The sequence below is a fragment of the Pseudochaenichthys georgianus genome, chromosome 6 (assembly GCF_902827115.2).
Source record: "Pseudochaenichthys georgianus chromosome 6, fPseGeo1.2, whole genome shotgun sequence".
NCBI classification, from domain to species: Eukaryota; Metazoa; Chordata; class Actinopteri; order Perciformes; family Channichthyidae; genus Pseudochaenichthys; species Pseudochaenichthys georgianus.
In genome coordinates, this window is record NC_047508.1 from 39490443 (window position 1) to 39507343 (window position 16901).

A 16901-nucleotide genomic window follows, 5' to 3' on the forward strand; every position below is an offset into this window, starting at 1 on the left:
ATAATTTGTATCACTGCTTTACTTGGCAACTCGAGCATGTGATTATTCATATTTAAACCAACATTATACAAAAAGTCCAAAGAGTCCTTTACCCCATTTTATTTTGTCTCTTTCCTATTAATATCCCGGGGCAGGAAGAATTGTTGAGGTCTTTATTCTTTCTTACATTGTACTGCAAACTGCTGCAAAACAAATTCCCTTGGCATAAATAAAATGATTGTGTTATTTTATTGACCTCTGACATAGTAGCCTATGTCTCAGCCTAATATTAGTCTACCTTGATTTGTCCATTCTTATTATAGCTGGTAAGCTTTGTCAAATCTATAGTGTCATTTTGGAAAATGTCTTTGCCCCTCTCTTTGCTGTTATGGTGTCTGGATCTATTTCATGCAGGAGGCTACATGCTCTGAATACAGCAGTATTACACAATGCTGTACAGATTACGTTAACTTTATAGATATAGTTCACTTTCTAACTCAGAGAAGGGCAGAAGTCTTTATTTGATCTTAAAGTTACATGTCACATCTTGAAAAAACGGCTACATAACGATTTTCCAACGAGTACAGCTTTTAAAATTTAAATGCAAGTTGTTGTGGCGTCAGTTCATTTGCCATACAGTCTAAAATTTGATTGACGGTGCCGTCCCCCAATAAAAAGGTTAACAGGAGACTTGTAGCGAATCAACGGCTAGTTTACGCCTGGTTTCGACCAATAAGCTTGCTGTCATAACGGAATGTAACCAATCACAGCGAAGGGGTGGGCTCCCGTTCTTGGAGCGCGAACGGTTAAGGATAGAGACGGCCACGAGAAAATGGCGAATATGGAGGAGTTTTTGTACGGGCATAGCGTCATATTTTAAACTTTATGCCATTTTAATAGCTTTTTATACTATGGTGTTTATTTTATGCATTTCTGGCTAGGTTGTTTTATTAAACGGCGAGCGCTACTCGTGTATCACACTAACGGAAGATCATTTGAAATATGTTGTTGTTACTCTAGCTAGCTACATTAGCTTAATAGCAGGAAACATGAAGTGCCTTCGTTAGCAAAGAAATGACCGCAGAAATGACAAATACATTTCTATTATTAATGGTTGAGTAAAAGGACTCTGTCACACTTCATCTGAAGTCATGGCTTTACACAACTTGGTGTTCGTCATCGATGTGGATTATAGAGATCACGAGTCAGGAGAGCAACTGGATGTCAACAATCATCTGTTGAAACGAGGAATATTACAAACCCTGCTGCATTTCGGCTACAAATATGGATTTGACAAAGTGCGCTGGGGTTATAAATTCTTCCAATCCAAGACTGGCCGAAATGCAAGCCTCATATCAAGGGGGTCAGACTTCAAGGAGCTTCGTCACAAGACTTTTGAGGACTTTGAAATAGAGTTTGAAGCTAAGGTTGACGTGAAGGATAAATCGTGTCCGTCAAAGCAGAAGCAGAAATTCAATCATTCTGCCTGTGTTCACAATGCACTCAAAGAAACCCTGCTGGACTTCCAGTGGGACAGACCAGACATCACCTCTCCCACCAAACTGTCTCTCAGGCCGAGGAACTCTGTCCAAGCTGGAAAGCCCAGTGTTTCATTGGAGGATGAGACTTCCAGCAAGGGGAGGAATTTGGTGTTTGTCGTCTCGGAGTGTCCACGCTCCAGGTCACAATTTGTGGACTATCTTTCTTTGGGAAACAGTGACCTGCCCACAGATGTGACAGATCAAATATTACCCAGAGGCCTTCACGACATGCTGCTTCAGCGACAGGTTGTGCTGCACTGGATTGACAGTAGATCACATGTCCAGGTGAGTACTGTACTGTACTGAAAAGTTTAAAATATAACCATTGAGTCATAAAATACAATGTGAAAAACTTTGACAAAATCACATTACATGTATACTAGTAAGTATGTATAAGTAATGTGGATATAAATGGTGTTTATTTGGACTTTTCCCTGAATTTCTCACGTTCTTGTTTGATATGATTTAGCTCAGCAAACCCACTTAAAAGGTACTAAAAAAAGTTTGTTTACTTCTTATGTTGCATAAGAAGGATTCAGCATCTTGTGGGTTAAACAGAAATAGCCAGATCATACCATAAATCTACACCAACCTCAAACACTGCAGCTACTTTACTTACCAAAGAGGCTGTTAAAAGGATGTCACTTTTTCCACAGATTCAAGCACCTTTGATCTTTTGTCTCCCTCCAGGTCATGAAGTGTGAGGATCATGTTGGCGCTGAGAAGCTGTCCGAGGTCCTCGCTCAGCTGGGTGGCAGAGTGATCCCTGTGATTGCTCTGCTGAACCTCTGTTCCACTCAAAAGCCAGACTCAGGCTTCAGCAGACAGACCTTTGCATTCAAGTCCAACGTTGGATACCTCCTGTCTTCCGAAAGGCTCCACCGCCTGGCTTTTCCTGTCACAGGTGGTGTTCTGCAGTGGGAGCAAGGTTAGTAGTTACATGGAAGTAGACATCTACATGACTCAGCCAAGCCCAACATAGTGGAGATGTTAAAGTGTTGTGTGTGTGTGTGTGTGTGTGTGTGTGTGTGGTGTGTGTGTGTGTGTGTGTGTGTGTGTGTGTGTGTGTGTGTGTGTGTGTGTGTGTGTGTGTGTGTGTGTGTGTGTGTGTGGTGTGTGTGTGTGTGTGTGTGTGTGTGTGTGTGTGTGTGTGTGTGTGTGTGTGTGTGTGTGTGTGTGTGTGTGTGTGGTGTGTATGTGTGTGTGTGTGTGTGTGTGTGTGTGTGTGTGTGTGTGTGTGTGTGTGTGTGTGTGTGTGTGTGTGTGTGTGTGTGTGTGTGTGTGTGTGTGTGTGTGTGTGTGTGTGTGTGTGTGGTGTGTGTGTGTGTGTGTGTGTGTGTGTGTGTGTGTGTGTGTTTCAAATTCAGATCCAAAATATGTTATATACACCTCGTACTATATATGCTCTGTCTTTGGATTTCACTTTGTTTCTTTGCAAATATGTATTTGCCGAAGATAACACAGACCCCGTGTACAACTACAAACCAAAAAAACATTTGGATAAACGTAACAAACAGACCCAAGAGGCTTCATAACAATGTCTTGTAGGGATCGACCGATATGGCTTTTTCAAGGCCGATACCGATACCGATTATTAGTAATCAAAGAGACCGATAACCGATATTTGGAACCGATATACATTTGCAGTAAAATCGGAAAATCTTGGTGTCAAAATGTAAAATAACACAAACTCCAACACAACTTCTTTGAAATGCATTTAAGCATATATTATGTTTAATTAACTTTTAAACATAATACAACTGGTTTCCTCTCTGTGCCCTTTTCTTTAGTGCAGCCATCTGCAATGAGTTAGAGAGAGAGACAAGAAGTGGGGCTGCAGGCTGACATGCTTAACTAACAATAATGCTTAATTTATTATATCTGTCTATCTAGCATAAAATCCCAATAAGCTGCGAGCAACTGCAAAACACTAGTGCTAGCTAATGTTTTGCAAACTATTAAAAGTGAGGCTATTGCAGTAGACCTAACGTTAGTCTAGTAGCCTCACTTCTAATATTTTGCTAAACATTTGCTAAATACATGTTGGCTAGCTAATGAGCTTCACATATCAACCTGAAAAACTGCGAGGCTCCACTCGCAACCCCCCCCCTCCGCACCACAGTTACTCCGCTGTGAGACGCTGCACGCACCCCCAACTCTGACCGACTTCCCGCGTCCCTGTGTAACTGGGAAACTGATAGAATTGGATCATAAGATCGTGGTGTTTTTGCAACTTCAGCATAGGGGATAGGGATGTTTATTGAACTTCAGTTCAACACATGTATGGCTCTGCCGCTCAGCGCTGCTGCTTGCTTCAGTCTGTGTCTGCGTTCTTTCGCACCTGCCTGTAATCTGAGAAGGTCCCGCCTCTCTGGCTCCCGCCCGGAAAATCTTCAGTAATAGCCTATCAGATAGCGCTGTGGGCGGGACATTGCTCGTGTACACAGAGTGGTGACTGCAGCCAGAGAAACGGCCGCATCAGAGCCAAAGTTTTATCGGCAATTTGATAAAAAAAGGCCGATACCGATAATCGGTCAAATGCGGAATATCGACCCCTAATGTCTTGTATCTTCTCCGTGTTGAGATTTATATTTACAACGGTGCTACGAATGTATTTGTTACACAACAGCAGAAATGATATGAAATGTATAAGTGTCAGGCAAGGGAAATTGAGTTCTTTGAACCTTAAGTTGGCAAAGTAATGCCATTTTTAATGTGTTTTTCCTTACTCATCCAGGTGACATGACACAGATCTGTGGTGTCACAGTAGAGCCAGTGTCTCGCAGACGCAGGCTTCTCCCAGAGTCGCTGGAAGTGTGTCTGAAAGCAGTGCTGCAGGGCTGGGATGCCTCCTCTCTGACGCAGAGCTCCACAGAGTCGTGGCTGCTTCAGTGCTCCAGCGGCAGTGAGGAGCGAGGAGCTGCTGCTGCCCTCCAGCACCTCCTGATGGAGCTGTCTGCTCGTGCTCTGCACATGGTGAGATCACAGGGCTGTTGCACACAAGTGTGATCTCTATACACAGATCTATGCATATGAATAATAGATCTTTCTTTAACATACTAAATATACATCATACATATTGGCTCTATGGATCACTAGTCCTTTGTTTTGCTTTAGACAAATTACAGAAAATATTTGTTACAGTATGGTAATAGTAATTTCACTGCCTTATCAATACAGGACTGAAACAATCAATAAATAACATCCGGTTTGATACACGGACAAGTCGAAGTACAAATTGTACTGAATCTTTGTTTGATTTCAACACATCATCTCACAATAACTGATTTAAAGGGTGTAGAGATACCGGGGTTGGGAGCAGGTTGTACACAAATCTTGTTATGAAACTTTCATCTGTGGGCATTTACTAATTCTCTTTTTTCCTCTTCTTGCATATATTGCTTGTTCTTCCAGCTGTCTGAGGTGAAAGACAGCGGCCTGGTGTATTCGGCTGTCCTCTCCCCCCTGTCACACACTACAGCTCTGCTCACCATCCTCCAGTCCGGAGTCGCCCAGAACGAACAGATCCTAACCAGCGAAATCATTGCCCCTGCCACATCAGAAACATCGGCTGATTTGCCTGATGTTGTGAGCAGTGTCCTGGGAGTAGTGTACGACATCATGGAGGAGGATGGAGACACTGTTGAGGGTAAGGACTAGGGATGGGTACCGAGCCCCGGGGCTGAATTATTAAAGACCGTGGTACCGTTAAGCTCTGACGTTAGCGGTCTTTTTATCGGTACTGAAGACATGTAAAAAACATGTCATGTGTATTATTGCTACACAGACATTATATTGCAGATTTAGTGTCGCCAACTCCGTTTCTAATACGCGGCTGCTACATGCAGCAACACACACGGAGGAGATGTCGGAGAGAACGCGCTCCGAGGTGTGGTTAAACTTTACCCGTCTCGATGTGGACAATGCTCGTTGCCAAAAGTGCAATAAGAGTTTAGCATGTAAGGGCGGTAACACGAGCAATTTGTCTAAACATTTAGCAAAAGTGCTCCAGATCCAGACGGAGGAATGCACCGACTGTCTTTCTAGCAGCTCTGTAGCCCCATCCACGAGTAACGTTTTAGAGTTAACAGAGTTATTTAGTTTGTTAAAGTTTCGGCTATTCTGTTTGCAGTTCTGTCATCACAATATTTAATACGATTTGTTAAAACACTGTTGTTTCTTTTGATGTGAAATATTATTTATTTAATTTAAATAAAAAGCAATGTTAATTTTGTTCACAATTCGTTTAGTTAGTTTACCTTATTTTTTTCTCTCCAAAAGAACCGATAAGAGTACCGTTAAAAGACCGCATCGATAAGCGGTATCGATAAAATTAGTAGTACCGTTAAAACCTTAAAGATACCCATCCCTAGTAAGGATTGAACATATTTAGATTGCAAAACATCAAATGTGAATCCTAGAGAAACTCTACCTGTATTTATCATTACCAACATATTTTAGATTGATTTTTGAATTTTTAATAGCACACAGTACACTGGTTACATTTCTGTATACTCTAAGAGGAAGGTACATTTTCCCTTTTCATATGTAATGGAAGAAATACGTTTTATATTGGGCTGTTTGAGTCCAGGTGTGCTGTGACCAGAACCCCCTGGAAGAAGAGATATTGTCTCTCAATAGGATGTTTCTGGCTTAACAAAGGATACATAAATATGATTGTATTTTCCTTGATGTTAAAGGTGGGGTAGGTAATTCACTTCAGAAACACTTTGTTATATTCCATGGAATGCTCTTAACATCCCGATAGCAATGAATATCTTCAGTGCTTTGACAAAAAATCCATTAAAATATGTCATCCTTGGAAGCCGTGGCGCTGTAAAAAGCACGACCAATCATCTGAGCCGGCCGGGCTAAAGTAACTGGATGGCCTACCTGCCTGTCAGCCTTCCATCTGTGCACACACTTATCTCGTGCCCTCATTGGTCATGTGCGCGTTCGTGTGTGTTGGAGGAGGGACTCTGTGAGGAAGTCTGAAGGAAGGCGCAGATTTTTTTCGGCTGTGTATTTTCAAATTCTAGGGCACTCGCGCTGGTTTCTCCATTCTTACCTACCCCACCTTTAAGTTCCTATCACTTTATATTACTAATTGAAATTCAAATATTAGAGGTAGGGAAGATTTAAAGTTGTTAAATGGTAGCAGGATAGTTATATTTCTAGGTACCGTACTTTCCGGACTATAAAGCGCACCTGCATATAAGCCGCAGCAGCTAAATTGTCCGTCTGTCTTGATCTCGTTCTGTCTCTCGGTTCCACTTTTACTTTGGCGCGCTACCTGTCTCACTCTTTTCCGGCCTCCAGCTTTTCCTGCTGGAGGCCGCCGCTTAAAGGTGGCGGGCGCGGACCGGTCATAGAGCCCATAGCGTTAAAGGTGGTTAATTTTACCTGTAAAATCCATAGATTTAGGAGGTTCCCTAGTGGCCGTTAGCTGTACAAAAAAAATGGGGGGGAAAAGTCGCGGCTTATAGTCCGAAAAGTACGGTAATGTTGTATTGCTAGTTGTTAATGGCTGTTTTTTGTTTTCATTCGTTCTTCAGACCAACCCATAGATCATCAGGTACCGGAGTGGGCTCAGCAGGAAGTCAGCCGTCGCCCGCTGACAACAGGCGTGTTGGAGTGTTGGTTCCCTCAGTCAGACCAGTCAGGAGTGAGTTCTCATTTAATGGAGTCGATGAGGTAAGATTTCATTTTAGTTGTAGAGTTTGTATCTGGTGTTTTTGAAGGAATAATTCTATTAAACACATTCAATCATGTTGCAAAGAAAGTCCTGATGTTTGAGCGTCTTTGTTGCAGGTTGCTGGATGCAGTGCCAGAGTCAAAAGAAGAGGGGGAGCTGTCTGTCGTACAGCAGGAGCTGATTGGTGGGCTGGCTGAATTGTATCAAACATCCAAAGGGGCAGATGCCAAGAGGGGCAAGAAGAAACGTGAGAAAGCCTCAACTCAGTTTTAATCAAGATTGGGATATTTGTAGAAGCATAATGCTGCGTTCACACCGGACGCGATGCCAATATTCGCTTCGCTCTAATCGCTCGAGTTTCACCGCGGCTGCCAGCTGCGTTTACTCGCATCATTTAAACAAGACGCGCTGACTTGGGGATACAACTACAACAAAATGAACATATTTGACCGTGATTTAATTGTGATACACGTTTCTAAATGATGCCGATTTTGATGTCAGTGACGGCAGGCTGATATCCTCACCGCTGATTGGCTACCGCAAGATCGCGTCACGTGAATTTGACCGCGGCCCCCGCCAATCGCCTCAATCGCGCTGCGGCATTCGCATCAACCGCTTCATGCTCGTCGTCGGAGCGAATTCGCGTCTGTCCGCGTTGACTTTACATGTAATCGCGCCGCCCCCAAACATCGTTCGGTGTGAACGCACCATAAGAGATACATTTCAGTCATTGGAGTCACCAAGTATCCATTTTAACACAAGTAATGTTTTTAATGTGAGAAAATAGAAGAATTCTAGTACTTTGCTATTTAGATCTTGACCTGAGGGAACGCAGCACAACATGCTTTTCTCACAATGTCCCTTCTTCGATCTACAGGTGGCGCCCAGCGTACACCGGTGAAGCAGAAGATGAAGACCATGAGCCGCTCCCTGCAGATGCTGAATGTGGCCCGGCTGAATGTCAAAGCCCAAAAGGATCAGGCAGAGGAGGAGCAGCTGGGGGCCGAGGGCCGGGGGGCCGACAGGCAGAAGACAAGGACCAGTAACAGGAACAAATCTAGAGGAGTGAGCCCCATCAGTAAGTGTTAACGTTTGTTTGTTTTTTAAATATTTGTACTGAGAAGAAGCACACAAAGTGTAAGCAATAGTACAGACTTCTTTGTGGAAATCATGCTTCCCTTTTTCAACATAAAAGACCAACAGAACAGCCAACAAGAAGTAATAAAGAAAAGCATAGCATGACAGGAATACCATACTTAATGACATACATAATCATATTGGGAAAGAACATACAAAATAGTATATATAATACAAATAAATAAATACACTTAAAGGGTGCAGATGAGCCCGGACTAGCAGTGCCACCCAAGCCATTACAAAACGAATGTTTGTGCAATGCATCTCAGCCGACCGCCCCCCTTATAAACGAAACCATTGGACCCCAGATCCTTTCAAATTCCCCCAGTCTATCTTAGTAAGTGTTAAACTTGACAGCAATCCTGCTCAAATATCACCTTGATGTCGGGAAGAAGCAGATCTCCCTGTGTTCTAAAATTAAATAATGTATCTTTGTCCTTTTGTTAAGCGTTCACTAGTGAGGAGGAGCTGCTGTCCCATCTGAAGAGCAGCTACGAGAAGGCTTTGGCAGAGAGAGACTCGTCCCTCCTCACCGGTGTCCAGCAGCTCCTGTTTGCTGTGAAGACCTTCTTTGGGACCGGATCTGACCTGGAGGTAAGACACCATCCATCCATCCATCCATCCATCTTCTCCCGCTTATCCGTGGTCGGGTCTCGGGGTAGCAGTTCCAGCAGAAAGCCCCAAACTTTCTTTTCCCTGGCGACATCAACCAGCTCTGACTGGGGGGTCCCAAGGCGCTCCCAGGCCAGCGAAGAGATATAATCCCTCCCCCTGGTCCTAGGTCTACCCCTTGGTCTCTTCCCAGCTGGACGTGCCTGGAACACCTCCCTAGGGAGGCGCCCAGGTGGCATCCTAACTAGGTGCCCAAACCACCTCAACTGGCTCCTTTCGCGCGAAGGAGGAGCGGTTCAACTCCGAGTCCCTCCCTGATGACCGAACTTCTCACCTTATCCCTAAGGGAGACGCCAGCCACCCTGCGGCGAAAACCCATCTCGGCCGCTTGTATCCGCGATCTCGTTCTTTCGGTCATGACCCATCCTTCATGACCATAGGTGAGGGTAGGAACGAAAATGGCCCGGTAGACAGAGAGCTTTGCCTTCTGGCTCAGCTCCCTTTTCGTCACAACGGTGCGGTAAAGCGACTGCAGTACCGCTCCCGCTGCTTCGATTCTCCGGCCCATCTCACGCTCCATTGTTCCCTCACTCGAGAACAAGACCCCGAGATACTTGAACTCCTTCACTTGGGGTAAGGACTCATTCCCTACTTGGAGTGGACAGTCCATCGGTTTCCTGCTGAGAACTAGGGATGCTCCGATCGCCGGAATCAGTATCGGCCGATACCGATCGCCGATCAGATCGAGTGGGCGGGGCCTAAATGGAAGATTTAAACATCACTTTAAATCTTCCATTTAAAGTGATGTTTAAAACTCAGTTAATGGGGCTCATTCACTGGCGCTTCCACAAACAACAATCAACTTAATTATTACATTCAAATGATGTACTTTATTCAAGTTTACATTCACTTTGGATAATAACATGGGAGAAATGAGCGGAAGCGCTCTCTTTTCCTCTCTCCCTCTCTCTCTCCCCTCTCTCTCCCTCTCCTGACAGCCTGTCAGTATCTCATGCAGCTCACTGATCCAGTAATGAGTGACCCGACAATGAAGAATACATATATTTATAATAACTAGTTTAGCTTGTTCCAGAGGTAGATAAAATAGCTACGTGTGTTAGGTCTAACTCTTACGGTACGTCCATACAGCAGCTTTTCAAAAATCTTGGAGCTGGGCGTGTCTGAAATCTTGGGGATTTTTTGCGAGCAACGCGACCAACAACCAATCACATGAATCTCCCGCCCCCGACATACAAAGCAAAAAACCCCGGGGATTTTATGCGAGCAATATATATATATATATATATATATATATATATATATATATATATATATATATAAACTCCCCAAACAGGCGAAAACCTACCAGTTTCACCCACTGTCTCTGCCACCTCCCTCCATGCCTGGTTCCTCCGGTTTGTATCCCGTTAATAGTGCTGGTCGTAAAGAACCGGGTGATTTGCTACCGTAATTTCTCGTTTGGAATATGAGGAAATGAACTGCGGTCTGGTTCTCCCTGTGTGTGTGTTTCGCTGCGCTTACCGGTCCGGCGGGCGGAGTTGCAGGATTTCTGCTTCACACACACATTGCATACCACTATTTTACTGTCTTTTTCGGACACCTTAAAATAATGCCAGACCGGTGAAGCCATTTTGGCGAGCTCGTTTTTTTCACAGAGAAAAGTGTCATGTATTTTACGTCATGCGATCGGCTCTCGCGATCGGCATGTTTAGAGAGCACCGATTGATCGGTAGAGAGTGAGTATCGGCCGATCTCGATCGGTGACCGATCGATCGGAGCATCCCTACTGAGAACCATGGCCTCAGACACGTGGCTTTAAATGACCCTCCAGCTTCTCACCTGACCCACTTTCATCTCAACAGCTGGTTAATATTTGTCAGTACCAGAGTTCCCGTTAGCTGGTAATTACCGGACAGTGACCGGTAAAATATGCTGAAGACCGGCAAATCTAAATCTCTCCGGTCCAAATAATTTCCCCTTAGCACAATACCGCATCAGTTGCGCCACTTATGTGACAGACAAGAAGAGTATGTGACCGACAAGAATAGTCAATTCTATTTTCTAACACTTAATGGGTCGAAAGAGATGTCCTGTATGGTAGGGCTGTCCCGAATACCATTTTTCGGGCTCCGGATATTCTGTAGTAATCGGCAGCGAATATTCGGATATTCGGCCCGCGCGGGACTTTATGTCTTAAATGTAATTTGGCTTGGCTTCCTAATTTTTATGGACAGGAAGTTGTTGTTGCTATGGAAACAACGTGACAGAGATTAACGGAGAAAAGTCATATCTACATATAAAGACAGAGAAAGTAAACGATAAAGTTTATGGTTAAGTGTTAGAACCCCCCGAAGAGGCACAAGCTCTTACGTTGATATTGGAGATTTCAATAAAAAACTAAACAAATAATATCCGAATAACGAAATTGATACCCGAATAGTACTCCAACGAACGAATATTCGGATATTCGGGTACAGCCCTACTGTATGGGTTGATTGTGCGTTGATCTGTTGGTAATGCCTCCGGTGGGCATGTAAACAAATGCATAGTTCTGCGCCATACTTTGTGGCCTCACCCGGTTGCATAGCGACGCTTATTGTTTAGGTGTCTTTTAATAAGCAGGTAGTCCTATCATTAGCTAGAACTAGCTAGATCTGATCGATATGGACATAAACGCGAGTGAAGTCTAATCTGACGGGAGAGAGAGATCAGCTGCTGCTGACGAGTCGACACGCAGCTCTGCATGATCACATGCAGCGGTGAGCGGACAACACACACACTTCAGGTTAGAATATCACACGTCTCACATTTTAATGACCTCTCAAACTACCGTAACTAGTTATAGATATGTTTAGTTTTACTGTCGGGTCACTCGTTACTGGATCCGCGAGCTGCATGAGACTGGCGGGCTGTCAGGAGAGGGAGAGCGCTCCGTTTATTATTCCCGTGTAAGTTACTGTACACTTTTGAATAATGTAGTTAATCTACTATAATTAGTTTGTTTAATATCGAATCATATCAATTTGTTTAAAAGCTCAATAAATAACAAAGAAGACCTTTGACCGCACTTTTCTCATTTTGTCCGGAAGATTTCAACTTTAACGGACATGTTGACCGGCGGAAAAATATTCTCGGGAACTCTGGTCGGTAGATGATTGTGCGTCACAATTGTGGAAAATCAAACATGATTTCTGTTCTCAAAACTATTTCTTAGTTTATGTTGGGACATTGCCGGATTGGTTTCATCAGGATATGCATGTCCGCTGTCGGAATACTGTGGACAGTTGTACCTTGATTATCCTGCATATCTAAAATGTTGTCTTCTTCGCAGGTAAAGACCTCTCAGATTGTCCAGCAGCACCTCCTCAAGACCAGCAAGTCCATCCGGCAGCTCTATAGCACAGCTGCTGATGTTGATGGCAAAGTCATCGAGTGAGTGCTTTCGATCTTTGTGTTTTATCTTCGATATCTAAAAGCTGTCAAACTCAGCTTGTTGACCTGCCACTTAACCGTTAGCTGTGGTTATAATGGCTCTCTTCTGGGGTTGTGTAAGTGTGTTATTGTCTGGTATAGTAAATAAAGGCAATATTGGGATTGTATTCTGAAGTCAAATAAACGTTTTAAATGTCAGTAACACTGGTTGTGTCCTCTAGGTGCAAGCTGCAGGCGTTACTGAGGCTCGAGTTGTGTAGACTTTTCTCAGCAAAGCAGTCTGACTCACTGGATGTTGATCAGATGGCAGAGGAGGTGAGATTCTTGAAGTTAAAGATTACTGATAAAGTATAGTTGTTGGCCGTCTTCTTAGTCCGAAACGATCATTGGAATAAAGTGTTGAAATCATCTCAATTGAACCGAGCCTTATTTCATAGTTCGCATGTAATCGACACAAAATGTTACTATCATTTATTTTTCACAATTTCAACGTGTGTTTTTGATGAAATGCATTTATTTCACAGTACAGATATATTTAAAGAGTGCACTCTAACCTCTCCCGTTCTTCAGGTGGCTGACATGCTCAGGATAATCTCCCTCACTAAAGACCCCGTTGTCGTAGAGAGGTTCCTCGGAGACGAAGTCCTGCCGGGGTAAGGGCTGCAGAAATAATACTTGTTCTCTTGTTATCTCCCAGATAAATAATATGAAATAATGAACGCCTGGTATCCTTGAAAATGTCTGTATAAAAATGGTTACAAATCTGGTTCAGTTTTGTAACAAATTACAGTAATTATTTAGAATTTCCTGTACTAGCAACTAGGGATGCTCCGATCGCCAATTTTGGGGCCGATCCGATCGAGTGGGCGGGGCCTATGGGGATCTTCCATTTAAAGTGATGTTTAAAACTCAGTTAATGCTCATTCACTGGAGCTTCCACAAACAACAACCAACATAATTATTACATTCAAATGAAGTACATCATTCAAGTTTACATTAACTTTGGAGAATAACACGGGAGAAATGAGTGGAAGCGCACTCTTTTCCTCTCTCTCCCTCTCCCTCTCCCTCTCTCTCTCTCTCTCTCTCCCTCTCTCTCTCCCCCCTCTCTCTCTCTCTCTCCCTCTCCTGACAGCCTGTCAGTATCTCATGCAGCTCACTGATCCAGTAGTGAGTGACCCGACTGAAGAATAAACATATGTATAACTAGTTTAGCTTGTTCCAGAGGTAGATGAAATAGCTAAGTGTGTTAGGTCTAACTCTTAGTGTGTGTGTTGCTCCGCTCAGCGGTCCGTCACAGCGGGTGGAACTGCAGCATTTCTGCTTCACACACACACACACACACACACACACACACACACACACACACACACACACACACACACACACACACGTTGCATACCGCTATTGAATTGTCTTTCGGACACACTTTTGTTTCTTGTTTTCCATAATTGTTTTTCAAATTGCGACTGTAAAAAAAGCGTCATGTTTGAGTTAGCGTGAACACTTTCAATTTGAATCCAAATATCATTTATCTGTGATTGTCTAAATATTTGGTGTGTCTGTGTCCTGGCAGGTTCCTGACGGCTGTCCCCAGAGTGCTGGCAGACGTGTACCACAGTCTGGGCACGCAGCTCCCCGAGGCTCTGGTGGCGTCTCTGCCCGCCGACTTCTTCAGCGACGAGTCGGTTACTAAGGACAGCGTTTCTCCCTCGGCCTCCTCCCCTCCTCTCTCCACACACAGCCTGCTCTCCGACGACAGAGATCGCCTGCAGAGCCTGAGGAACCGCTCCCCCGGCAAGAGGAGGTGAGGGGCCGAAATGACATTTGTGCAGTTATGACATCAGGAATCCTAGATTTATTTATTCCACACATGGCAGTTATTTTAAAACAAAACATGTACACTTTACAAAACATGTACGGTACACTTATATCTTATTTGACCTGGCCCTCAATACAATAACAGACATTTCAGTAAAGATGATGTTGTTATATGAATTACTTGAATGGAAACAGTAATTTATTATTTCTGTATCAATTTTATGATAAAGCCAGGACGAAAATGTTTTTAAAGATGTACGTATGTCCGTGACAGATGTACGTATGTCCATTTTTAAAGATGTACGTATGTCATGACTATTTTTTTTTTAGGAGTGGGATGCTGACTCGCCATCGCAGTATGACTGAATCATCGCAGAGTCTTCGCCAAATAGAGATCCCCAAAAAGACAACGAGAGCTGTAAGATGTCTAAAAATAATTCATCTGATTTACAACTTTGATCAGCTAATATTTTGATAAATATCTCTGTTTTATTATTTTGTAATTTTCTTTTTATTCAAATTGTCATTATTTTCATGCGGCCAAGGACCCCTATCACATGGTATGGAGCACAAACAGAATATACAAATCAAATGGTGTATGGCTAAATAACAACACATATTACTTAAACAAAGGAAGGACATTTTTAAATACTTCATTTGCTTAAATGTTTGCATACTTTAGGTTTTTTGTGTTATCTAAAGGCAGAAAGATTTTCAAATGTGGTTTTATTTATCATCAGCTTTCTGTGTTTTCCTGTGTGAAGACCAAGAGAGACTTGAGAAGACATTTTCTCATATGTGTTACATGGTTATTTAAACCAATCCAGATGATCTAACCATCTTTAATCTCTGCCCTTTAGTCCAAATCAAAGGGCTGCGTTGCTTTGGAGAAACCTGCTTCACAACCTCCACCTCAGAAGCAAGATACTCAAGGTACGTTCTGTTTTACAACTCATTTAAAAACAACCGGCTCAACTTCTCGTTTATAACAAAAGTCTTCTGGCTTTTATGAAAAAAGCTCCTCTGTTCGTTTGGCTATCAAGCATTTGTAGCATGCTTCCTAATGAAGAACGGGGACTGTCTGTTATTGATGTGTGTCTAAAACATCCTCAGAAAACGAAAACACACTTATACAGAATAACCCACTCTTCTTCAGTCCATTAGTCTGTATGTTGTCATCATTCACAGCTGTGGCCAAATATAGGCCTACGTCTGATGTAGGGCTGCACGATATATCGCTTTCTGTACAGTTAGGCGGGGCGGGAAGGGTAGCACAGTGAGTTGGGAAGCAAAACTCGGTTCCGAGTAGGAACAAATAACAATTGTCCGCTCCCCAGATTAATAAGAGTTGTGAGGACAGGAGGCGAGGCCGAGCCCCGCGGACTGCAGCTCCGTATCAGCTGATCGCTGCACGGCGCAGCTCAGCGTCTCTCGTCTCTTTCTACACACAGTGGATCCGCTGCCTGTTTAACAGCCTCATCTTTGTCAAACGTTCTTATGTTCTTTCTCTAACACGTAATGAAGGTTATTAAGCGTTTTAGCTCCTGTGTCGTTAATATTGACCACCATTTCCTTTATGAAGTGAAGCAGCCTCCCTGTCTGTGTCCTCGCGCTGTCCTCAAATCCCCGGACCCCCAGACTCGGTGGAGCACAGGGATGTCAGTATTGTTTATGAAGCAGGGTATAGAAAGTACATTATTGAAATGCTATTTATTAACTTTTACAAACAGTGAGCAGCTGGGCAGCTGAAGCAGGTGTATTGCAGGACATGTGTAAGCGTGCAAGCGTCTTTGAGTTGTAGAAAAGCGCTCGGCCTATAGGCTATAAATATAATAATAATAATAACTTTATTTGTATAGCACATTTCATGCAGGGGATTGCAGTTCAAAGTGCTTTACATCAGTAAAAAATAAGACATAAAATCAGTGTAAAACAAGCAGCAAGAGCAAAGCATAAAGTGGGATCAAATAATTAAAAATAAAACATGGAGAATAAAACATAGAGAAATAGTGCAATGTCAATCACAGAGAATAGTGCAGTATAATAGTGTAAAATCAGTAAAATGCTTTGGTAAAGAGAGGTTTTAAGCTGCCTTTTAAAAATACCTAATGTATTGGCTTCCCTAATATTGTTGGGTAACGTGTTCCACAGTTTTGGGGCGTAGTTTACAAAGGCTGCATCACCGATCTTCTTAGGACTCTTTCTGGTGACCTCTAATAGACCTGCATCTGATGATCGCAGTGTTCTGGCAGGTGTGTAGTTCATCAGAGAGTCAGCAATGTAGCTGGGTCCTTGTCCATTTAGAGCTTTGTATGTGAGGAGAAGCACCTTAAAATCAATTCTAAAAGTTACAGGAAGCCAGTGTAGAGTAGCTAAAACAGGACTAACGTGTTCCCTCCTTTTGGTATTCGTCAGTAGTCTAGCTGCAGGGTTTTGAATGAGCTGGAGTCTTCCAATAGCTTTCTTGGGGAGACCAGTGAATAGTGCATTGCAGTGTCTAGTCGGCTAGATATAAAAGCATGAATTAGCTTCTCTGCATCATTTTGATGTATGAATGGTCTTACCTTCGCTATGTTTCTGAGATGAAAGAAAGCTATTTTGGTCACTTTGTTTAAATGGGCGTTGAAGTTCAAATCTGAGTCCAGGATGACACTTTTTGGGGG

The 16901-nt window shown here is 43.2% G+C and overlaps 1 protein-coding gene across 2 annotated transcripts in view; it reads left to right on the top strand.

The window, feature by feature from the left end:
• Window positions 1-666: 666 nt before the first annotated feature.
• ticrr (TopBP1-interacting, checkpoint, and replication regulator) overlaps window positions 667-16901 on the top strand; it is a 32458-nt gene continuing 16223 nt past the window's right edge. For both annotated transcript variants that reach the window (XM_034085988.2, XM_034085989.2), the window contains exons 1-14: window positions 667-1805; window positions 2211-2448; window positions 4258-4496; window positions 4935-5169; window positions 7076-7214; window positions 7332-7462; window positions 8093-8293; window positions 8801-8946; window positions 12317-12417; window positions 12639-12732; window positions 12988-13070; window positions 13994-14224; window positions 14569-14656; window positions 15099-15171. In XM_034085988.2, the coding sequence (XP_033941879.1) occupies window positions 1131-1805; window positions 2211-2448; window positions 4258-4496; window positions 4935-5169; window positions 7076-7214; window positions 7332-7462; window positions 8093-8293; window positions 8801-8946; window positions 12317-12417; window positions 12639-12732; window positions 12988-13070; window positions 13994-14224; window positions 14569-14656; window positions 15099-15171 (2674 nt within the window). In that variant the 5' untranslated portion in view covers window positions 667-1130. The remainder of the gene's footprint in view (window positions 1806-2210; window positions 2449-4257; window positions 4497-4934; window positions 5170-7075; window positions 7215-7331; window positions 7463-8092; window positions 8294-8800; window positions 8947-12316; window positions 12418-12638; window positions 12733-12987; window positions 13071-13993; window positions 14225-14568; window positions 14657-15098; window positions 15172-16901) is intronic.